The sequence below is a fragment of the Trachemys scripta genome, chromosome 3 (genome assembly GCF_013100865.1).
Source record: "Trachemys scripta elegans isolate TJP31775 chromosome 3, CAS_Tse_1.0, whole genome shotgun sequence".
Taxonomy (NCBI): domain Eukaryota; kingdom Metazoa; phylum Chordata; order Testudines; family Emydidae; genus Trachemys; species Trachemys scripta.
The window spans coordinates 31,897,952-31,922,308 of record NC_048300.1 but is presented as its reverse complement, the minus strand read 5'-3'; the positions used below and the strand labels follow the sequence as shown (position 1 = coordinate 31,922,308).

The 24,357-nt window shown below is 45.3% G+C and overlaps 1 protein-coding gene across 2 annotated transcripts in view; it reads right to left on the bottom strand.

The window, feature by feature from the left end:
- The window catches only part of C3H2orf73 (chromosome 3 C2orf73 homolog), a 31,631-nt gene extending 18,244 nt beyond the window's left edge, over window positions 1–13,387 (bottom strand). Inside the window, exons 1-4 of one of the 2 annotated variants that reach the window (XM_034764400.1) lie at window positions 13,146–13,387; window positions 12,636–12,699; window positions 4,082–4,313; window positions 2,222–2,375 (exon numbers count right to left, since the gene is read on the bottom strand). In XM_034764400.1, coding sequence (XP_034620291.1) covers window positions 2,222–2,375; window positions 4,082–4,313; window positions 12,636–12,694 — 445 coding nt within the window. In that variant the 5' untranslated portion in view covers window positions 12,695–12,699; window positions 13,146–13,387. Of the gene's footprint in view, window positions 1–2,221; window positions 2,376–4,081; window positions 4,314–12,635; window positions 12,771–13,145 lie in introns of those variants that run through there. The other variant, XM_034764399.1, reaches the window with a different exon arrangement.
- Window positions 13,388–24,357: the final 10,970 nt, after the last annotated feature.

Below are 24,357 nucleotides of genomic sequence, written 5' to 3'. Positions count from 1 at the left end.
TTCTCTTGCTGAGTGAGCCGCCCTCACCAACCAAAGAGGAGAGAGCCCCAAGTGTGCAGCACTGTCTCAAGCTAGATCAAAGAAAGGGAATTTTTCCTCTGCTTTTAACAGAGAAGGCGAGCTGTGCTTGCCCCTGTTCCCATTTTTAATGCCAGGTAGAGAAGTGACACCTATGCATACAATAGCTACAATGCTTTGGAGTTTTTCAGCACTACATAAACCTAAGATTTTCTGGCCTGTTCTACTCTCTTTGTGCTACTCAGGCTGCATAGAGAACAGGAACCAGTTAAACTCTCCAACTGGGTAGTCCCCTTGCCACATTTTAAAAATTGTCCATGTCCGGGCTCGCTGTTGGCTTGTGGGAACTCAGTACAGCAGAGCATCTGGGCCAATATATTTTTATTTCAATGATATCATTTCACTAACTGTACCAATAATAGTAGAAGAAAAATGCTGGGTTGTTAAACAGAAAATACTTTGTTGCATTCGGTCATGTTTTCTGACATTTAAATAGTCACTATAGTGATAAATCATTTTTTGGTGGCGAACCATGTAACTCATAAGTAGTACACTGACACTACTATTCTTCATTACTGTTGCTAAGTTCTTGTCATTGCAGTATTCTTGGATATCAGAAAGTGGTAAGCAACAATCCTGGCATATCCAACAAGGGTGTTGGTCTGAGGACAAGTTGCCCCCTTAGAAGAAATATGTATGGAATCAGAAAATGCAGCACAGCAGCTGCTATTGAATGAATTATCACAGTAGCATGAGGGCAGCCCTGCTTGCTGGTACCACAGTTCAACAGAGCATGTAGAGACATCGAGGAACGAGACTATTACTAATGCAGATATCATGGCTAGTTAGCTCACTCCAGGCCCCTCCCACATATATGCACACTGCTGGATGCCTCACGCCTCTCCAGGGCCGGCTCCAGGCACCAACCGACCAAGCACGTGCTTGGGGCCACACCTTGGGGCAGGGCGGCGCTCGATTTTTTATATTTTATTTTATTTTTTTTTATTTGGCAGCGCGGCGCTCTGAGTGGGGGTGGGGGCTTCGGGCGGCGTGGTGCTCGGAGGGGGGCGGCGGGGGCTGGCGCGGTGCGGCGCTCGGAGGGGGGCTGGGGGCTTCGGGCAGCGTGGCACTTGGAGGGGGCGGGGCTTCGGGGGCATGGCACTTGGAGGGGCGGGGCTTCGAGGGGCGTGGTGCTGGGGGGCGGGGATTTCGTCAGCGCTCGCGGGTGGGGGGGGTACGGCAGGGCGGCTCTCTTCTTTTTTGCCTGGGGTGGCAAAAAATTAGAGCCGGCCCTGTGCCTCTCTATTTGATTTTATGGAGGGTAAGAATCCTAAGAAACCCTGTTGCCAGAGTTAAAGTTCCAGTCACTATTATAACATTGCATGATGGAGGTTCAGCTCCCACTTGGGCAGTTTTAACAAATTTGGTGAAGGTTCACTTTTATTACTTTGTTCTACAACACAGCTGGGGGAAAGGTAAGGGAGTTACTTTACACCTGTTTGGGGCACAGCTCAGACAATTTTCAATCTTATTAATTCTTTACCTGGCAATCTTTTTAACAAAAGAACATTCAATGAGTAGAAACACCGCCACTTAGGTGACCAACCACAAAACAAAGGGAGAACAGTCAGAGCAAACAGCTTCTTTCTGATCAAAAGTATTCACCCAAAATATCTGGAGAACAATTATGAATACCAAATACATTTACAACTGATGGGAATAGTTCAAGGATTGTTTGCAATTCACTCTCCAGCTATATTTAAAAATTAGACATTTCAATAATTTGTATAATCTGAATTTGTTTGCAAACTGCAGAAGAGGGGGAGCCAATAGGATGTATTATATACAGTGGTTGTTATTAAATGGACAACATTTACCAAGTGTTCAGACATCATAAATGATAAGTGCAAGAAAGATGGATGGGTAGTTAGATAGAGACTCAGCTCTTAGTCTGGATTTACAACAATGCAACTAACTCAACTGACTTTAATGGAGTTACTCCAAAGTACGTTGGTGCAATTGAGATCAAAACTTGATCCAAAGTCAGACAGCAAAAGATCCTGTACAAAAGTACCTGAATTACCTGTTATTGTTTATTCTAAATAGAGAGAAAAAAAAACTACACCTGACTTGGTGTATGGGGGAGGGGGCAGGAGGGAAGAAGGGGAAGGGGAAAAAAAAGAGCTTCCCTACAGGTTCTTACCTATTCCACAGGAAGGCTGTAGTTTACTGCTGTATTTAGTTGGAGAAGACAATGTACAGGTTGGCTTCTGGAAATCATTTCTTTGTGTGCTCTGTCTGTCGTAAGGTGGACTATAATGATATACACATGCTTCCCCACTTGGCCACCAATGATGCTTTAAAGTCAAAGGGAAGAAAAATGTATGTCTATCCAAACACTTAGGTATAAAGCAAGTATTGATAGAATGCTTCTCCAATTCTCCCTCAGTCCTCCACAAGTTTTCAACTCCCCCCCCCCTCCATTCTACTCCCACTATTGCTTAGCACATTCTGACTCCTAAATAGGAGAAAAATCAGCCTAGTCTGAAGTTTGATTGATATGACTCCATTGACATCCAGCATCTTTCTTCTCCCTTCTTCTGTCCTGCACTGAAATTCTTCTCTTCCCCCCTCATTGTGTCAAGGAAAGGCTCCGGCAAGGGGGAGGCAACAGAGAAAGGCTCTGTCAGCAGGGAGTCTCCCCCCCGCTGCAGCCTTTACCTGCTGCTGGAGCCTTTTATTACTGTGGAGAAAGGCTCTGGCAGTGGGACATTACACTGCTAAAAATAGCTGTGTGGACATGGGAGGCACTACTTGGGTGTGTGGAGAGCTATTTTATATCTATATCCTGGGGGTTCAGGCCTGTAGAGCACTGTACTCTAAGCCAGCATTTCTCAAATGCAGCCACTGTGGTCATGTGTGGCCACCAGGGGCTTTTCTTGCGGCCACAGCCTCCTGGGCTGTGATGGGTGGGGGAAGTAGCGGCCCCTTCCCCTCTCCGTTGCTCCTGGATGCACTGCCTTGGTATTGATTGCTGGGGCCACCATCAGGGGTTGTGCCCTGTCCCCCCCGGAGACACCTGGGGGACAACGCTGTAGGAGCAGGCAGGCAGTGAGTTCCTCACCTTCCCAGAGGCAGTTAGGCTCAGGCTTTGGGCTTCAGCCCTGGGCTAGTGGGGCGACAGGCTCCGTCTGCACAACTTCAAGCTCCATCCCGAGGCCCTGTCCCCTGGCTGACAGGCTTCGGGCTCTGGCTGTGGGGCTTCAGTCTCCAGCCCCCCGCTGCCTCCCCCAGCCCAGGCTTCATTTGTCCCCAGGCTTGCCAGGGCTGTGAAAAGCGATACTTCTATGTTTGTTAATATCACTTTTCACAAACAGACTTACTAGCTAGCAATAAATAAATTACAATGGATTTGGACATATATTATGTGCATATTTATTTGTTTTTTCCTAAAGCTAATTAAGTATTTTAGGAAAAATCGTGAGAGCGGCCACCAGCAAGAATTGGTGGCCGCACTCTGAGGCCACCAAAATATGTCTTGAGAACCCTTGCTCTAAGCTATGTCTCACTGTCTACACTGCTATTTATACCTGCGCTAGCTGGGCATGCAGCGTCTGCACTCTGCATGCCGCCACAAGTGTAGATGTAGCCATAGAAATGTGATATAAAAACACCCTTTTTAAGGATCATTGTTCTCTTTTAATACTAGTATACAAAAAGAATCAAATTAAATTACAAACTATAGTGTGCTAAAGTAAATCAAAGAATAGGACTTAAACTTACAAAAGCAAGGACAATCAGAGTTTAGCAACTTGCCACTTTGTGCCTGACTAATACAAGTATCCTCACACAGTGAATGATTTTACATGGCATATATGCTGCAATACCTGGGCACAACAGAGTAAGTTAAGCAGAGATTTTAAGGCATAATACTCTATTTCCTTACTAGTGAGGGGTTCATTCAGATCCTAGGATTAGTTAATTGAGTTATTTTATACAATATACATGTACATATTATTTAGAATATGACCTTAATTTGAAAGATAATGCAAAATGGTCCTACCTTTTTAGCCATTGTGCCTTCTGTTTCCATATAGTATATTGGTTCATTTAAGAACCTTACGTTGGTGTTAATTAATTTTGCATAATGTGGTTGGGGATTATTGCGCCACTCTGGTAAATATGAGTGCTGGAAAGACTGTTTATTCTTTTTAGGTATATATTCACCATTGATCTTTTCTATTCTCATGTTTACTTCTGGTATATCAGTATTAAATATTCTATAAGTATTTGGGCTGAAAGACATAACATGACAAAGAGTTGATTATTTCCATACATATACTATCAACAAATATTGGTATATAATAGTTATATCACATAGAAAAGGATAATAAAATACCTGCTAAGAACTTAGTAGGCCTGATTCCACTCACTACTTCCCAAATCCAGAATAAAACTGATTTCAATGGAGTTACTCTAAATTCACATGATCATAAAGGACAGCAGAGTTTAACCCTAAGTCCTGATTAGCATCTCTCTCACTACTTTTGCACTAATGTATCTACTACCTTCAATGGGGTTACTCATGATAAATACCCATGTAGGTGAAATCAGGATGAGGCTGTACAAAGAAAAAGAGCGAGGAGTACTTGTGGCACCTTAGAGACTAACAAATTTATTTGGGCATAAGCTTTCATGGGCTAAAACCCACTTCATTGGATGCATGCAGTGGAAAACACACACACACACACACACACACACACACAAAAATGGGTGTTGCCATATTAACTATGGTGAGAGTAATCAGTTAAGGTGGGCTATTATCGGCAGGAGAAAAAAAAACCCTTTGTAGTGAAATCAGGATGGCCCATTTCCAACAGTTGACAAAAAGGTTTGAGTAACAGGGGAAAATAGGTTTTACTTTGTGTAATGACTCATCCACTCCCAGTCTTTATTCAAGCCTAATTTGGAGTGGATAGGTCATTACACAAAGTAAAACCTATTTCCCCATGCTAATTTACCCACACACACACTGTTACTCAGACCTTCTTGTCAACTGTTGGAAATGGGCCATCCTGATTATCACCACAAAAAAATTTTTTTTCTCCTGCCAAGAATAGCCCATCTTAACTGATTACTCTTGTTATAGTTAGTACGGCAACACTCATTTTTTCATGTTCTCTGTGTATATACATCTTCCTATTGTATTTTCCACTGCATGTATCTGATCAAGTGGGTTTTAGCCCACAAAAGCTTATGCTCAAATAAATTTGTTAGTCTCTATGGTGCCACAAGTACTCCTGTTCTTTTTACTGATACAGCCTAACACGGCTACCACTCCGAAAGCTGTACAAATAGCTTCTGCTGACTTGGCTGTTACAATGTGAGTTGGCATCCCAGGACTCTGATCCCCTGTAAATAAACTTGTATCAGACTTATGGATATATCTTACTTGACAATTGAGAGCTCAAGACCATTTCACATTCTGAATTCTTGGGTTGGGCTGCCTATTTTCAAATTCTTCCTCACAATGCCCAGCATTCTAGTCCTGATCCTTCGTAATCCAGTTTTTGCCCTGGACATTCTACCAACACAATCCTCCCTAGAATTATTAATGACTTACTTGTATCGAATTTCCAATATCTCACTTCTTTTCTGATCTTCCTTGACTTAGCTCCTTTTGGCACTGTGGATCCCTCACAGCTCTATAACCTTGGCACATATGTTTTTTCTGACTGGATCTCCAATGCGTTTCTTCCAACTTATCTAATAAATCTTTCACATCATACTAGGATAATAACCGTTTTTTCTTACATCCTCTCTAAGCTGGTGTCCCCAAGGGATCTGTTCTTAGTCTCCTCCTCTTGCCTTTATACTCTGATCATAGTTGACAATATCATTTCCACATTAATGACACTCAACATTTCTCCTTTCCTTCCTTTTCTCTTGCAATCTCTCATTCAGGCTTTTCTCCAGGTCCATAAAATGGTAATAAGTTGAATATTCAAGTTACAAAGAAAACAGCACCACAATTCAAAATACCCAGACTACCTCCGACGTATTTCTAAGTGAATAAATACTTTATTAGAAAAATAAATAATAAATAGAACTGATAATTAATATAAAAGATATAGCTAGTGTTTCAACAAAAAGTGTCTTCCTCAGAACCAAACATGCCCATAGCCTATAGGAAGAAATTTCTTATTTATGCAATAGCTTCAAGTCATGAACAGGAAATAAACCACCACATAATACTACCAATGGATATCAATCACTTAACTCATACTAATAATTGCTGGATTCAGAGCAATTAACAAATAAGGAGTCATTGAGGAGCCTTGGCTCTGACAAGACACTTTTGTATGCAAACATTAATAATAACTTTATTAGCATGATAGTAATGCCTAGAGGCCTGATCAGGATAAGGACCCTATTGTGGGGAAGCTGTACAAAACACACAGTAGAAAGACACAAATGACAATCTTTCCATTGACTTCAGTTGAAGTGGCTCAGCTCTCTGAGAAGTTTACAATCTCATTTTATGCTAAACATCATTTCTGTTCATTAATACAATAGTCTTTATTTCAAGATATTTTGTTGGACTGGAAAAGTTACTAAAGAAAAGGTAACTGTTACCTGTAGCCGCACTTGGCAGGATATCCCAGGATATTAGAGAGACTCTAGACTCAGACTCTAAGGTCAGAAGGGACCATTATGATCATCTAATCTGACCTCCCGCATGATGCGGGCCACAAAAGCTGACCCACCCACTCCTGGAATAATTCTCTCCCTTGACTCAGCTGTTGAAGTCCCCAAATCATGATTTAAATACTTCAAATCGCTGAGAATCCTCCAGCAAGCGACCCCTGCCCCATGCTGCGGAGGAAGGAGAAAAACCTCCAGGGCCTCTGCTAATCTACCCCTGAGGAAAATTCCTTCCCGACCCCAAATATGGCGATCAGCTGAACCCTGAGCATGCGGGCAAGATTCTCTAGCCAGACTCTCTGGAAAAAGTTCTCTGTAGTAACTTTTAATATCCCATCATTGACTACTGTTACTAATTACCAGCGATGGCACGTTATTGACCTATTGACTAAAATCACTTTATCCCATCAAACCATCCCCTCCATAAATTTATCAAGCTTAATCTTAAAGCCAGAGAGGTCTTTCGCCCCCACTGTTTCCCTCGGAAGGCTGTTCCAAAACTTCACCCCTCTGATGGTTAGAAACCTTCGTCTAATTTCAATCCTAAACTTCCCGACGGCCAGTTTATATCCATTTGTTCTCGTGTCCACATTAGTACTGAGCTGAAATAATTCCTCTCCATCCCTGGTATTTATCCCTCTGATATATTTAAAGAGAGCAATCATATCCCCCCTCAGTCTTCTTTTGGTTAAGGTAAACAAACCGAGCTCCTCGAGTCTCCTTTCATACGACAGATTTTCCATTCCTCGGATCATCCTAGTGGCCCTTCTTTGTACCCATTCCAGTTTGATTTCATCCTTTTTAAACATGGGAGACCAGAACTGCACACAGTACTCCAAATGAGGTCTCACCAGTCCCTTGTATAACGGAACCAGCACCTCCTTATTTCTACTAGAAATACCTCGCCTAATGCATCCCAAGACCACATTAGCTTTTTTCACAGCCACGTCACATTGCCAACTCATAGTCATCCTGCGATCAACCAGGACTCCGAGGTCCTTCTCCTCTTCCGTTACTTCCAACCGATGCGTCCCCAGCTTATAACTAAAATTCTTGTTAGTCATCCCTAAATGCATAACCTTACACTTCTCACTATTAAATTTCATCCTATTACTATTACTCCAGTTTACAAGGTCATCCAAATCTCCCTGCAGGATATCCCGATCCTTCTCCGAATTGGCAATACCTCCCAACTTTGTGTCATCCGCAAACTTTATCAGCCCACTCCTACATTCGGTTCCGAGGTCAGTAATGAATAGATTAAATAAAATCGGACCCAAAACCGAACCTTGAGGAACTCCACTGGTAACCTCCCTCCAACCTGACAGTTCACCTTTCAGTACGACCCGCTGCAGTCTCCCCTTTAACCAGTTCTTTATCCACCTCTGGATTTTCATATCGATCCCCATCCTTTCCAATTTAACCAATAATTCCTCATGCGGTACCGTATCAAACGCTTTACTGAAATCGAGGTATATTAGATCCACCGCATTTCCTTTATCTAAAAAATCTGTTACTTTCTCAAAGAAGGAGATCAGGTTGCTTTGGCATGATCTACCTTTCGTAAAACCGTGTTGTAATTTGTCCCAATTGGCATTGTCCGCAAGGTCCTTAACTACTTTCTCCTTCAAAATTTTTTCCAAGTCCTTGCATATTACAGATGTTAAACTAACAGGCCTGTAGTTACCCGGGTCACTTTTTTTCCCCTTCTTGAAAATAGGAACCACATTAGCTATTCTCCAGTCAAACGGTACCACCTCCGAGTTTACAGATTCATTAAAAGTTATTGCTAACGGGCTTGCAATTTCTCGTGCCAGTTCCTTTAATATTCTTGGATGAAGATCATCCGGTCTGCCCGATTTAGTCCCGTTAAGCTGTTTGAGTTTGGCTTCTACCTCGGATACGGTAATGTCAACCCCCACTCCTTTATTCCCATCCATCTCGCTTCCACGGTAGGTGAGGTAATATATTTTATTGGACCAACTTCTGTTGGTGACAGAGAGAAGATTTTGAGCTATACAGAGCTCTTTTTCTGGTCTGGGAAAGGTGAGCATCACAGCTAAATACAAGATGGAACAGATTGATTAGCATAGGTAGATAGCACGTATTCTAAGGAACCATTCAAAGTGGAGTGGCCTATTAACTCCACTTTGAATGGTCCCTTGGAATATGTACTAACTACCTATGCTAATCAATCTGTTCCACCTTGTATTTAGCTGTGATGCTCAGGGCATATCTACACTACAAAATTAAGCCAACTTAATTTATGCCAGCATACAGTTGCTGCAGTAATTACATTACTTGTGCATGTCTACACTTTGCTCCTTGTGTTGGCAGTGTGTGTCCTCAGGAGGAGCACTTCCACCAACTGAACTGTCAGTGTCGGGCACTGTGGGACAGCTTCTGAAAGCCAGCAACAGTTGATGTCAGTCTAACTCAGGAGTGGGCAAACTTTTTGGCCTGAGGGCCACATCTGGGTATGGAAATTGTATGGCGGGCCATGAATGCTCACAGAATTGGGGGTTAGGGTGCAGACTCTGGGGTGGGTCCAGAAATGAGGAGTTCAGGGGCTGGGGTGCGGGGGGGGGGGAGGGGAGGGCTCCAGCTGGGGGTGCAGGCTCTGGGGTGGTGCTGGGGATGAGACATTGGGGGTGCAGGAGGTTGCTCCAGGCTGGGACAGAGGGGGTTAGGGATGCAGGCTCCAGGCAGTGCTTACCTCAAGCAGCTCCCAGAAGCAGCAGCATGTCCCCCCTCTGGCTCCTTCGTGGAGGCACAGCCAGGTGGCTCTGCATGCTGCCCTGTCCGCAGGAGCAGTGCCAGGGTTTTTGCCGCCCTAGGCGGCAGCGCTCCTCCTCTGAGCATTCGGCGGCGGGGGGGGTCCTTCCGCTTCACGTCTTCAGGGCAGTTCGGCAGCAGGTCCCGGAGCGAGTGAAGGACCCGCCGCTGAATTTCCGCCGAAGACCTGGAGCGGAAGGACCCCCCGCTGCCGAATTTCTGCCGAGGGCAACAAAATGCCACCCCCCAAATCCTGCCGCCCTAGGCAACCGCCTAGGGTCGCCTAGTGGAAGCGCCGGCCCTGCCTGTCCTCAGGCACCGCCCCTGCAGCTCCCACTGGTCGCGACCACACAAGCCACGTTAAAGTGCTGCCATGGCTGTGCTTTAGCGTTGCCAATGTAGAGTAGCCCTAACTCTGTAGTGTACACCAGGGCCCAGAATATGTTTTGCAGACCTGAAGATCTCAGTGTAGCTTCAAAGCTTGTCTTGTTCACCAACAGAATTTGGTCCAATAAAAGATATTACCTCACCTATCTTGTCTCTCTAATATCCTGGGACTAACACAGATACAACACTGCATACAACAATGGAAATTAAAAGGAACAATCAAAGGGTGAAATGCTGCAACTTGCATGGAAATTATTTAAAAATACCATAATAGTGGCTCAAATGAAATGTATACCCCCACAAATTAAAAAAAGCCACCATGGCTAAGCAGCAGAATAAAAGAGGTGTTTAGAGGCAAAAGGACATCCTTTTAAAATTGTAGTAAAATCCTACTGAGGAAAATAAAAAGGAACATAATTCTTCAGACCATAAGACCTAAGGAAGAGTAAAAGCTTAATTAGGTAATCCAAAAAAGGACGTAAAGAGCAACTAGCAAAAGATTAAAATGTTTTTGCTGTTAGGACATCAGCGACAGGAAGCCTGCCAGCAATCAGTGGGGCTATGAGACAATCAAAGAGGTAAAGGAGCACTCAAGGAAGACAAGCTGTTGCAGAGAAGCTAAAGGAATTTTTTGCATTCGTCTTCACTGCAGAGGATGTGAGGGAGACTCCCACACCTGAGCCATTGTTTTTAGGTGACAAATCTGAGGAACTGAACCAGACCGAGGCATCAATAGGAGAGGTTTTGGAACAAACTGATAAATTAAACAGCAATAAGACTCGAGTACCACATAGCACTGACCCAAGAGTTCTGAAGAAATTGCAGAATTGTGGTATGTAACCTACTGCTTAAGTCAGTCTCTGTATCAGATGACTAGAGGATAGCTAATGTAACACTGATTTTAAATAAGGCTCCAGAGGCAATCTTGGCAATTACAGGCTGGTAAGGCTAACTTCAGTACCAGGCAAATTAGTTGAAATTAGAATTATCAGACATAGATAAACGCAGTACGTTTAGGAAGAGTCCACATAATTTTGTAAAGAAACATCATGCCTCAGCAATCTATTAGAATTCTCTGAGGGTGTCAACAAATGTGAATAAGGCGATCCAGTGGATATAGCGTACCTGGACTTTCAGAAAGCCTTTGACAAGATCCCACACTAAAAGCTCTTAAGCAAAGTAAGCAGTCATGAGGTAAGACTTAAGGGCCTTTCATGGATCAGTAACTGGTTAAATGATAGGAAACTAAGGGCAAGAATAAATGGTCAGTTTTCACAACAGAAAGAGGTAAATAGCAGGGACCTGAAAGGATCTGTAATGGGACCAGTCCTATTCAACATATTCATAAATGATCTGGAAAAGGGGGTATAAACAATGAGGTGGTAAAGTTTGCAGATGAAATTAAATTACTCAAGATTGTAACTTCAGTCAGCTTAGGATGTAACTAATAGATTTCACAGAACTGGGAGAATGGGCAACAAAATAGCAGATGAAATTCAATGTTGATAAATGCAAAGTAGTGCACATTGGAAAACATAATCCCAACTATGCATATAAAATAATGGGGTCTAAATTAGCTGTTACCACTCAAGAAAGATCTTGGAGTCATAGTGGATAGTTCCCTGAAAACATCTGCTCAATGTGCAGCGGCAGTCAAAAAAGTGACCAGAATGTTAGGGACCATTAGGAGAGGGATAGATAATAAGCCAGAAAGTATCATAATGCCACAATATAAATCTAAACACCTTGAACATTCTGTGCAGTTCTGGTTGCACCATCTTAAAAAGGATGTATTAGAATTGGAAAACGTACAGAGAGGGGCAACAAAAATGATTAGGGTTATGGAACAGCTTCCATATAAGGAGAGATTAAAAAGACTGGGACTGTTTGCTTGGAAAAGAAATGACTAAGGAGAGATATGATAAAGAGCTATAAAATCATGAATGGTGTGGAGAAAGTGAATAGGAAAGTGTTGTTTACCCTTTCACATAACACAAGAACCAGGGGTCACCTAATGAAGTTAATAGGCAACAGGTTTAAAACAAACTAGTTCTTCAAAAACACACACATAATTAACCAGTGAAATTCATCGCCAGGGGTTGTTGTGAAGGCCAAAAGTATAACTAGGTTCAAAAAAGAACTGGGTAAGTTCATGAAGGACAGGTCTATCAACGGCTGTTAACCAAGATGGTCAGGGACACAGCCCTTTGCTATGCGTGTCTCTAAACCTGACTGCCAGAACCTGGGACTGGATGACATAGGATGGATCATGATCTCTTCATTTCCTCTGAAGGATACTGGGCTAGATGGACCATTGGTCTGATCCAGTTTGGCATTATGTGTCTACAGCCTCCCAAGGCACACACATGATCGTAGGCACATAGCACAGGGTGCAGTGAGATAGAAAGATCAAGCAGTTCAGCTTGGATCCCATTCCTACAAGTATTTACTTATTTGAGGAATACTTGGCTCCCAATCAGAAGACTGCAGGAATGGTGGCTACTCAGGTGAGCAAAGGCTGGCAGCATCAGGCCCTGGGGACAGAAGGTCATCAAGGGCTCAGTCCCCAGGGCCCTGAGCCCATGGCAGGACAACACCCAATAGCACAGGACCAGGTGCTACCCCCTCCAGCACCCACTCAGGGCCAAGTTTCTGCAGGGACTGTCCCTCAGGGCTGGTCCCCTGAGGTTGCAAGGATTAGAACTTGGGCCTTGCACATCCAGAGAGCCCACAGCAAAGGCAGCACTTACAGCTGGTGCGGGGGCGCCTTCTTCCTGCAGTGCCTGCTGTCCTCTGGAGTCTGCCGCATGGTGCCTAGGGTAGGGTGACCAGACAGCAAGTGTGAAAAATGGGGATGGGGGGGGTAGTAGGAGCCTATATAAGAAAAAGACCCACAATCGGGACTGTCCCTATAAATTTGGGACATCTGGTCACCCTATGCCTAGGGGAAGAGGGGGAGCACGTGGGGAGGGGGCAGAAGTACGGGGCAGGGCACAACCAGAGGGTGCACCTGGGGGCAGAGGGTGCATGTGGGGGAGGGTGGAAGCACTTGAGAGCGTGTGTGGGGCAGAGGGGAAGGAAGAGGTGCTGGAGGGGGCAGAAGGAGTGTGCGGGGGGCAACGAGCGGGGGCAGCAGGCAGGGGCGCAGCGGAGCGGGTGGCGGTGAAGCAGGCCGGGGCAGCGGGAGGGGCGCAGCAGGGGGTGCGCGGGGGACAGGTGCAGGGGCTACGCGGGGAGCAGCGGGGGGGGTGGGGACGCACCACGCAGAGGCAGCGAGGGACGCTCCGAAGGCGGCAGCTGCACTGCCCCAGCCCGGCTATTCTGTTGCCAAGTGGTTGCTAGGAGACGCGGGCGGGCGGGGGCACCAGAGCAGGGGCGGCTCTTGAGCCTTCTTCCGCCCTGCGGCTCCGCCTTGGGCCCCGGCTGGGCCCCTCTCTCCCGGGGGAATCGCCTCCCTCGGCTCCCCGCTGGCTCCTCTCGCAGGCGCCGCAGAGTCCGGCCAAGCCCATCTCGCCCAGGCTCCTGCCCCCCGCCCCGTTGTTGGCGGCGTTCTAATCGGGCCTGCAAAAGCCTCTCCGCCGCCAGGTGCTGCAGCCTGGTTTGCAAGGGGAACCCCACCCAGGCTCCCCAGGGCAGCCGGAGGGAATTGTTTTGTAGATGTCTGCAGTGTAGGCAAAGCCCCAGTCAGATCAGACCTGTCAAAAACACAAAGCGCTGGGCTGGCCAGAGCATAAGTAGGTCCTGGCTACGTTCAGAAACTTTTTTTTTTTAAACAGTATAAACAAAATGTTTTTCGTTCCATTCCCGATAATAATCCTCACTCCGTTTTATAAAGCCCAGCAAGAGCTGCGGTTGAAAAGGGCTCTAAACTAACTTATTTCAACACCACTTCAAGGAAGCCCAGAGCTGAAAACCATTTTCCAAAGCCCTTCAATTGCCTGTCACTGGTGGGTGACAACAACACAACACCTACATGCGTCTGACGAAGTGGGTGTTATTCACCCACGAAAGTTTATGCTTCAATACGTCTGTTAGTCTATAAGGTGCCACAGGACTCTTTGCTGCTTTTAAAATGAGGGCATTCAAGTTTGTCTGCCTTCCTCTCCGAAAATTAAAAAAGTAAATTTTGGAAATTGTAAATCTGCACATATGAATTCAGTAACTTGACTTGATGGAGAAGAGACATTTTCAACTGTGGTTTTTAACCATGAGTTAAAATTAAATTAAGAACTTTTTACGATTGTCTTATGAAAGGTTTTGGATATTCTGGCTAGACTGATACAGAGATTATTTTCTAAAGTCAAAGGATGATAGTAATGAGGTGGGACACTTGGTTTTCCAATTGTTTACTATAAATCCTTTCAAGAATAATTGGATTTTAGGAGTTATCTAAATTTAAAATAATGAAAAATCCTTCTCTAGATAACTCCCTGAAACTAAATTAGGTAACAGGTAACACTGCATTTAGTTACCACAAAGTGGGTTAAGAAAGGGATAAAGTTGATTTAAAATTAATCCAAGAAAAGTAGACCACAGATCTCCTAAATCAACCTGCCTATGTCCTTAAACCAGTTTAATCTGATTGGTCAATTCAAAAGCTTCATTTTTCCCTTCCATGCATGTAAAACATTTTTTTTAAATCCTAATTTTAAATGTTTATAGTGAGAGGAATTATCTGATCTCTTAAAAATCATTATCTGCCTCCAGAAAAAAAAAAATCAAACTTTTACACAAAGACTTCCATACAGAACTGAACTAGCTCTAGTCAATAAATGTTAACTTCACTAATTTCAAATAGCTGGAAAGGCTGACTCTTCCTCGTGTGCCATTGCAAACAGTGCTCACACAACTCATCACTTGCAGACTTATTACCCAGCACTTCTCCTTATATTTACATAATTATAATTGTGGCGCATGTGCTGCTATAGCGATGGCCATGTCATCACTTTCCCTATAAACTTGGTGTTTAAAGGATTTATAAATTTGCCCCTGGATAGAACTTGCTCCACAAGGTCTCAGCCTGGGAGAAGGAGAATGTGCTCCATGCCACTGAATGTGGGAAGGAGAAGCACTGGTACAACTAGGGCTGTTATATCCCAGCATTTTCCTGTAGCTACAAGACCAGTGTGGAAATAAATAATGTTTTAAATATTCCTATGCAGGAAAGGACTTTAATGTGAAGGGAAAACAGCACTTTAGGATCAGTGAAGTTAACCCTATCTCCACCTACAACTTGTATTTTACAACGCTTTCTCTTTTCTGCATGCCTGGTTAAGAGAATCCTCTAGGGCCTTACACTGTCAGCGAACATACTTCACTTCCAAATACCCTCTGGATCAGTGGCAGTGCTAGCCCATTGGGGGCCCTAAGCAAGAATGTTCCCCCTGCCCCAACACAATAAAAAGTGAATAGGGGCCCCCTTTGAGCTGCTAGGGGCCCTAAGCAATTGCTTAGTCTGCTTAAGCCCAGCACTGGCTTTACACTAGAGTGTAGCAGTAAAAGCAGGAACTCTATAGAGAAGCCCTGACTACATTTTAGTGAGATGCCAAAGCCACCCACTGTTGCTACAGCAGCTAGAAGAGAGGAAGGAGGGGGAAAAAGCCAAAACAAACAACCAAAAAAAACCCCAGAAGCTGTGCCTGGAGCAGCATTATAGAAGAAGCTGCATCCTGATCAGCTGTGAAGCTTGAAATAAAATTCAGAGGCAAATCCCAAAAGGAAAGGAGAGAGCTGCAAGGGCTTCTGGGAGTTTGCAGACTAAAACTCTGGCTGACCTCAGACTCAAGGGACTTTAGAGAAAGTTGGTGGGAAGAGAAGTGCCTTGGCACAGGCAGTTGGGATGCTAAACCTTAAGTGGGGAGGGGGAAGAAGTGCCAAAGAGCTGAAAGAAGCCTGAGGGTGCTGAACATTCTGTCTTTTGGAATGATATGTTGTAGTTATCCATGTTTCCATTATGTGTAATAAGCTACCAGGGTCTGAGAACTCCCATCTGATTTCAGGGCTCTCTAATCCCCCACACCCAAGCTATACCTGTCACACTCTCTGGCATGGCTCACAGCCATGAGTGCCAACCTTGGGGTAGAAAATCAAAAAGCAGGGCAGAAACTCCAAACTGGTTGTATGGTCTACAATTAGATTTCACCAACCCAGTAACAGGTGTAAACTCCTAAAGCACTATAACAGTCTTACCATGGAGTCACAGACAGTCCCCTTGAGCACACCAGTCTATCTTGCCAACTAGGCAAGCTGGGCTATATGATAGATCGTCACTTTAAACCAAAAATCATAACAATATTCAGGTTACTCCCAATCCCAAAGGACCAGCCATTTTTTGGAATATGTTGAGTCAGACATATGTAAATTATACCAGTAGGAAGGAAAGTAGGTGCTGCAGAAGTACAGCCTACTCCTTTATATAAGATATTGTGTGGCCAGGTAAAATCCTGTCTCTGAGTCTGAATCCAAATCAAGTTTCTGAGTGGCAAGCTATCACTTGCCTCTGTATGGTTAGGCTTAGGCATTACTGATCTTGGGCTCAACTGAAGTTTAAGTCCAGCCATATGTTGTGGGGCACAGGGGTTGGAGCTGCACCACATAGTGGAAGCTCCAGTGGGGATTGTGCCTCCCTGGATCTTCAAGGAAACTGGAGGAGTATCTTCTGCACCAGCCCTGAGGGTGCTGCAGCCTATTCCCCACCATGCACTGGGCTAACTCTTCTGGCAGGTGTTAGGTGGAGATATGTCCATGGGCCCACCTCCTCCCTGCCTCCACCCCTTTCAGAGGTGGCTAGTGTAGATGATCAGGAATGGACTGTCATAGATCTGGAAGGGGAAGAAGGATACCTACAAGCCAGTGGGGAGGGGTCTCCATTAAATAAATATATGCTTTCACAACACTTTGCAGAAGCAACTTCCCACAAATGCAAAGAATTACAGTTTACTAAGGTTGCCAACTGTCTAATCACACAAACCCAAACATCCTTGCCCCACCTCTGCCCCTTCTCTGAGGCCCCACCCCACTCACGCCATCCCCTCTCCCTCTGTCACTCACTCTCCCCACTCTCACTCACTTTCACTGGGAGAGAGCTGCAGTTCCTGGCCAATGGGAGCTGTAGAGTCAGCACTCAGGGTGGGGGCAGCATGTGGAGCCACTCTTGCTCTTCCCCCCCCTACCCCCCGAGGCCACAGGGATGTGCGGCTGCTTCTGGAAGTGACATAGAGCTGGGACAGGTAGGGAGCCTGCCTTAGCTCTGCTGTGCCACCAGACTTTTAGTGGCCTAAAAATCTCCTGGTTTGGCTTTTGTAGCCTCCGGGAGATAGAGCCTGATTCCAGGAGACTCCTGGTGAAACTGGGAGGGTTAGCAACCCTAACAACAGCCACTAGTTAAGCCAGGCCAGAGACAGAGAGAAAGGGTGACTGGCTGACTTTCCTTTGATGTCTCAATATCACTGAGGAGGATGGGGATCCCAGAAAGAGAGAAGAGAAAGGAGTGAGATGGAGGAGGGGGAGGGGGAAATCTACCTCAGTTCTCACCAACGCACTTTTCATTGAGTTGCAGCAGAGGAAGGAGAAGCGGGAAGGAGAGACCTCACCAATCATATCTATCCATAGATAGACTACCAGCTGGGGGAAGTGGGGGGGGGGGGGGGGGGGGAAGGGTGAGAGAAGAGGTGAGCAGGTATCCAGTGACACTGGATTGGGAGATGGAACACCTACCTTCTGTTTCCAGCACTGTCACTGACTCAGCTAATGAATTCTCTGTGCCTCAGTTTCTTATCTATAAAATGGGGATAATAATTCTACCCTCTTTTGTAAAACGGTTACAGGTGAAAAGAGTTGTGCAACTGCTAAGTCCTGTATATTTGATATAAAAGATTTATCGGCTTGTGTTTGAGATGACCTTATTACACCAAACAGCTCAACTGAAACAAATGCCAATCAACTCTTCACACCTCACCATTCTGTATTTTGATTTAACCACATTTTTGAAGGAAACAGTCTTAGAAATGCTTTAAGATGTTTATTGATACTATTTTTCATATCACTCCACTTGAAATTCCAAGTTGTCATAGTATCATGAGCCCAACTGAGTAGGGCTTGGGTGGAGAAAAATGATAACTAATAAACAAACCTGAAATTCCACATTGGTGTGGAAATAAAACTTTTAGTGGCAGATTGTCTGAAAGGAGTTCAAAGATATATTAAGTAGTTCCAGCAGAGATGAATTAATGGGAAGAGTGCAGATGAAGCAGTCAAAGCAGAAAGACAAATGCAGTTTATCCCAGGGATATAAACACCATCTACGTATTAAAATAATGTACATATAAATTAGTCCCCTATTCTAGCATCAGATGTCTGTATAGCTATAGGTTTCAGAGTAGCAGCTGTGTTAGTCTGTATCCGCAAAAAGAACAGGAGTACTTGTGGCACCTTGATACTTGATGCATCCGAAGAAGTGGGCTGTAGTCCACGAAAGCTTATGCTCTAATAAATCTGTTAGTCTCTAAGGTGCCACAAGTACTCCTGTTCTTTTTGTATAGCTATAGTTATCCTAAAGCATAGTAGATATGACAGTAGAGTAATTTGGAAATATCAGGACAGCAGTTCGCATTAGATTTGTTTACCTATTTTTTCACTAGGCAGCGGTAAGATTTTTTCTGTCTTTGTTAATATTTGTTTGAATTCTTTTAATTGGTTGCTTCAAGCTATTTATTAGCAGGACTTTATCCCAAGTAACTTATCAGATAGCTGTAGGTCCTGGATCTGTTATTTCCTTTATGTTTGCTGCCTTAATTAAGTCATTTGCTTTTTGACTATCACTTATGCATTCTTTTTTGTTGACCTTCTCTGAGGCTATTTGCCCTTATACCTATCTAGCTGGATGTATCAGAGCTTTCAGAATCTAAATATGAATACAATTGATTTTTTTTGGCTGTTTCAGTAATTTACTCTCAACTCTGATTCCTAATTTCCTAAATTGTGATGCAGGACGAAATAACCATCATTTACATCTCTTAGCAGCTCCGCTGCCAGATCTTGCAATTTTTTCTCGTTGAATTCATTAGAAATCCAGCTTTCTAGTTCATGTTTTGATGAAATTTTGGTATTACCTCCATTCAGGGATGTCAATGAACTTTACAAACAAATTAAGCCTCAGAGTACCTGTATGATGTAAATAAAAAGTATTAACCCCTTTGGGCAGATAGTGCAACTGAAGCACAAAGATTAAGTATGGGATTTTCAGACACACTTAAGTGGGGAAAAGACCACCCGATGTTACTTCTCCCCAAATTCCATGGGCCCTTTCATTATATTGTTCTACTGCTCACTTGGGACCAATGTATTGGAATTCTTTTCTTATTACTATGAGAAAAAAACATGCTATGTGCTTTAAATCAGTGCTTCCCAAAGTCGGGCCGCCGCTTGTTCAGGGAAAGCCCCTGGCGGTCCGGGCCGGTTTGTTTACCTGGCGCATCCACAGGTTCGGCCGATCGCGGCTCCCACTGGCCGTGGTTCGCCGCTCCAGGCCAATGGGGGCTGCGGGAAGTGGCGCGGGCTGAGGGATGTGCTGGCCGCCCTTCCCGCAGCCCCCGTTGTCCTGGAGCGGCAAACCGTGACCAGTGGGGGCTGCGATTGGCCAAACCTGCGGACGTGGCAGATAAACAAACCGGCCCGGACCACCAGGGGCTTTCCCTGAACAAGCGGCGGCCCGACTTTGGGAAGCACTGCTTTAAATAACAATAAGACATGTCCTGTAGGACATCTGTACAACTAATTCTTCCAGTTCTTTTGAATCTAGACTCAAAATTTCTATTTTAATTACATTTAGACAGCATTGTTTTGTCTGATGGGTATTTTTCTTCTATGCTATTAATTTCTTTGATGGCATTTATTTGTTACTAGACTTGTTTTGTTCCATCCTGATTTGTTACTTTGATGCCTGTTCCAGAAAACAATTAAAACCTCAAGCTCTTTTCTTGCTGTGCAAGCAAGTTTTCAGTCTGAGACTAAGAAGTATGTTGTTGGTTTTCTGATTCTTGTTTCTTTGGGGGAAGCTCTGACAAGCAGTGAGGGAGTTTACACTCTGCCACAGGTATGTCTATACGTCCAGCGGTGCAGCTGTACCAATACACATCTGGTGAAGATGATGTATGCTGAAGCGACAGAGCTCTCCTGTTGGCATAAAAAACCCACCTCTGCAAGCGGCATAGAGCTTCTCCTATGGATGTAGCATCTCACCAACATAGCGGTGTGCATACAAACGCTTATGTCGGTGTAACTTATGTCACTCAGAGGGATGGATTATTCACCCTCTCGAGTGACATAAGTTTTGCCAACATAGGCTGTAGTGTAGACATAGCTTTAGTCTATCTAATTAAAATTATTGAGGGAGATTTGCTCCCTGAGAACCAGATATTGGTGTTTTGGCTGAGATTGCCAAAAAAGGGGATTGCCTGCAGGCTGCATCTAACCATCTCTGTTCAAGGACTGGTGTATGTAATGTAAAACAAACAAGCTGTACTAAGAATATATTCAAAATCCATGTAAAATTTCTCCTCCAAGGGGAAGCTGACCTGCAAGGCCATGACCTCTGTTACCGCTCAACAGAGAGGCTGCAATACAAATGCAGAAGAGTCCCTGCCCTGAAGGCAATTCCTATGTTCCATTGAATTTAATTGGAGTTTTGCCATTTACTTCAGAGGGAAAAGCAAGTGCTTCAAGAACTGAGATGACTCCACAAAGCAAGAAGTGCACAAGTAAATAGACACCGTCACAGAAGTTAGGGTTACCATATTTCAACAATCAAAAAAGAGGACATGAGGAGCCCCGCCCTAGCCCCGCCCCCGTCCTGCCCTAGCCCCGCCCCTGCCCCTTCTACTCCCTCCCACTTCCCGCCCCCTCAGAACCTCCAACCCTCCCCCCCACTCCTTGTTCCCTGACTGCCCCCTCCTGGGACCCCTGCCCCTAACTGCCCCCCAGGACTCCACCCCCTACCTAAGCCTCCATGCTCCTTGTCCCCTGACTGCCCCCTCCTGAGACCTTCCCCACATCCTAACTGGCCCCCTAGGACCTTACCTGTCCCCTGACTGCCCCAACCCTTATCCTCACCCCCACCCCCTGACAGCCCCCGCCAGAACTCCTGACCCATCTAAACCCCTCTGCTCCCTGTCCCCTGACTGCCCCCTCCTGGGACCCCTGCTCCTAACTGCCCTCCAGAACCCCACCCCCTACCTAAGCCTCCCTGTGCCTTGTCCCCTAACTGCCCCCTCCTGAGACCCCCCCTACCTGTACTCTGACTGCCCAAAACCTTACACCCCCAACCCCCAGACAGCTCCCCCCCGAACTCCTGACCCATCCAACCCTCCCCCTGCTCCCTGTCTCTTGACTACCCCCTCCAGAACCTCCCTGCCGCTTCTCTGACCCCTTGGCCCCCTTACCATGCCGCTCAGAACAGAGTCCTGCAGAGCAGCGCGCTCGGCAGCAGGTGGAGGGGAGCAGGGTCGGAGCTCCAGACTGCCGGAGGCCCGAGGCGAACGGCCGGCCTTCGATCTGTGAATGCGGGGGGGGGGGGGGGGGGAGGGAGAGAGAGGAGGGGAGTGGTCTCAAGTTGCAAGGGAGAGGAGGGGGAAGTGGAGGAAGGGCGAGTGGCACGATCCGGCCGGCTGCCCTGTAAGCCGTGCATGCTCTGCATGGGGGGGAAATCCGGACATTTACAAATTCACCCCGGACGCTATTTTTAACTCAAAAAAGCCGGACATGTCCGGGGGAATCTGGATGAATGGTAACCCTACAGAAGTTAGAGGAAAAACTGACATGCAGTGTCTTTATCTTCTACTCTAGAAAGCTATCACTAGGATTCCAGTTATGTGTAACATTTGTCATGGCACCAAGTTAACCACCAAAGCCCACCTGGCCTATCGTGCAACCCATTGTAAACAAACCGGTTGACAGGCGCTATATTAAAGTGTGTTCATCAACCAGTAGGTGCAGGTTATGGGGTTGTTTAGTTGAGCAGTGGGAGCAGAGATCTGGGATTGTGTACCTGGAAAATAGACACTGCTAAGAAGGGCTCAGGGGGAGGAGGCAAAACAATGTTAGGTGATGCACAGGTGGGGTGGATAGAGCAATAAGACAGGTGGGGCAGGATTTTCAGAAGTACTGAACAGCCACAATTCTACCTGACATCAATGGGAGCTGCAGGTGATCAACACTATTCAAAATTAGGCCCTGGGTTGAAAGGGTGAGCAGCAGAAACAAAATATGGTAAGAGGGCTAGCTTGAGAAGAGGATCTTAGTAAGACTGTTTTCAAGGCATTTTTGAGCTGGACAAGATAGTCCCAGGAGCAAAGCCACTGGATATATGGTTGAAGTAGGCAGGGAGGGAGCGGTATAGCATATAAAATTAAAGAAATAAACTAATAAGAGATACAGGCCTCTCAGTGTTCTGGGCATATTACACTCAGTGAACACTTAGGGCTTATTATAAGGTCCTTGTAATGTGCTATCATTTATCACTGGAATTTTGTAGTGGCTTTTTCCTTCAATTCAGACACAACTAGAGTCATAACATTCCCAGGGAAAATGGTGCTTAACTGTATAACTTATGCATGAATGGACAGTTTAACTACATCCGTTATTCAGGGAAATTCAGGAGGAAAATACAGTTGATTATATGGCACATCTCTAGATTAAGAAGGTATTAGAACTGCAGCATCTTTCTTTTACCTATGAGAAATATCTGCATGCACATTAGCTAGGAAATATGCAGACGAAAAATTCTGCAGATGCAGTTAAAACCCAATAATGAGCCACTGTGTAACTCAAAGAGAAAAAACCTGTGCAGTTATCTAAGTTTGCTGACACTTTCAAAACAAAATGATGACTAAATAGTAATGTGTACTCAAAACAATGAGTGATATAGCATGATCAATAGGACTTTAGGCACTATTTAACACAGTAAAGCCATAGCCTGAATACCATAATGCTGATTACTTAAAATCATTATGCAGGCAGTATAATCCAGCAGTCAGTAATATGTCTGTGAGGAGGAAGACACTTATTCTATTGTTTTAAACTGAGTTTCAGGCAGAGTGATTTACAAGATCACACTTTTTCTAATTCCCCAGATAGATTACCTAAATTTGCTTGTAATTATATATTATTCATCTTAACTGAGGTTCATTAAACTGATTTTATTTGCCACTTGGTTAAAATGATAAAAGGCTCAGCTTTTGGCCCAGTTTCCTCCCCTCTTTCAACAGAGTAATGGCATTGTCATGGTGTTGAATGAAATTCTCACGACCTGGAAATAAGTGTAGATTTCAGATCTACAGATATCCTTCTGAGCATCCACTGATTTCAGTTACAAATGTCACACCAAATCTGCCTTTCCTAGTGCCTTAATGCTAATAATTAAGTACTTTACCAGGGCCGGCTCCAGGCACCAGCCGAGCAAGCTCGTGCTTGGGGCAGCAGATTATACGGGGCGGCATTCCGCCCAATCCTAGGGCGGCACGACCGCTTTTTTGTTTGTTTGTTTTGTTTGCCGCTCTGGCCGCCCTGTAGGGGTGGAGGAGGGGAGCGCCCTGCTGGGAGCGGGCTGCGCGCTCCGTCTGCCCCAGCCGGTGCCAGGTCTGTAGCAAGCCCGGCAGGGCAGCCTGCGTCCTTCCCTCCCTGCCGACCAGAGCGGCGCAGAGCCCTCCCGGCAGGCGGCACAGCGGTCGGGGCTGCGTGGTGAGCACCACGCTGAAGCCCTGGTCGCCCCCCTTCTCTCTCTCTCTCTCCCCACTACCTCCCACCCCCCCCCCCCCGCCGCTAGCCGGGGCACGTCTGCAGCGCAGGGAGTCCCCCTGCACCCTGGCTCTGGCCGCCCCGCGGGTTTTTTTTTCTTTTTGCTTTGCCGTTCTGGCTGTCCTGATTTTTTTTTGCTTAGGACGGCAAAAAAGCCAGAGCCGGCCCCGTACTTTACGCTTACATAGTGTCTTTCATCTTAGAATCAAAGTGGTGTATGAGGGCGGATAAGCATTGTTATTCCTACTTTATACATGTGGAAGCCAAGGCAGAGAGGTAAAATGCCTCACCCACAGTTACAGACTAGCCCTGCAAAGGGATCTATAAAACCATGCTGAGTTCTGCTGAAGTAGACGGGACTGTGCTCAGGCATAAGTGTCTACATGGTGGCTCCCTCTGCAGAATGTGGGTATAAATCAGAGAGAGGACTGGAACAGAACCTAGGTGTCCCCATTCTTGTCCCTTGATTGAACCACTGTATGTTTGGAAACAGTAGAAACAAGAAAGTCACCATGGAAATGTAAGGCATGAATAAATATAAGCCCAGTCTCCACAGCCTAGGTATGTGCAAGGCACACACTGTTTGCTTCCCTTCTAGCAACCCCAGCCTGGTCCTGGAGAGAATATTTTTCTGTGGAGGTAATAGTTCCATTTCCATGGTATTTAATGCTCAGGCCTAAG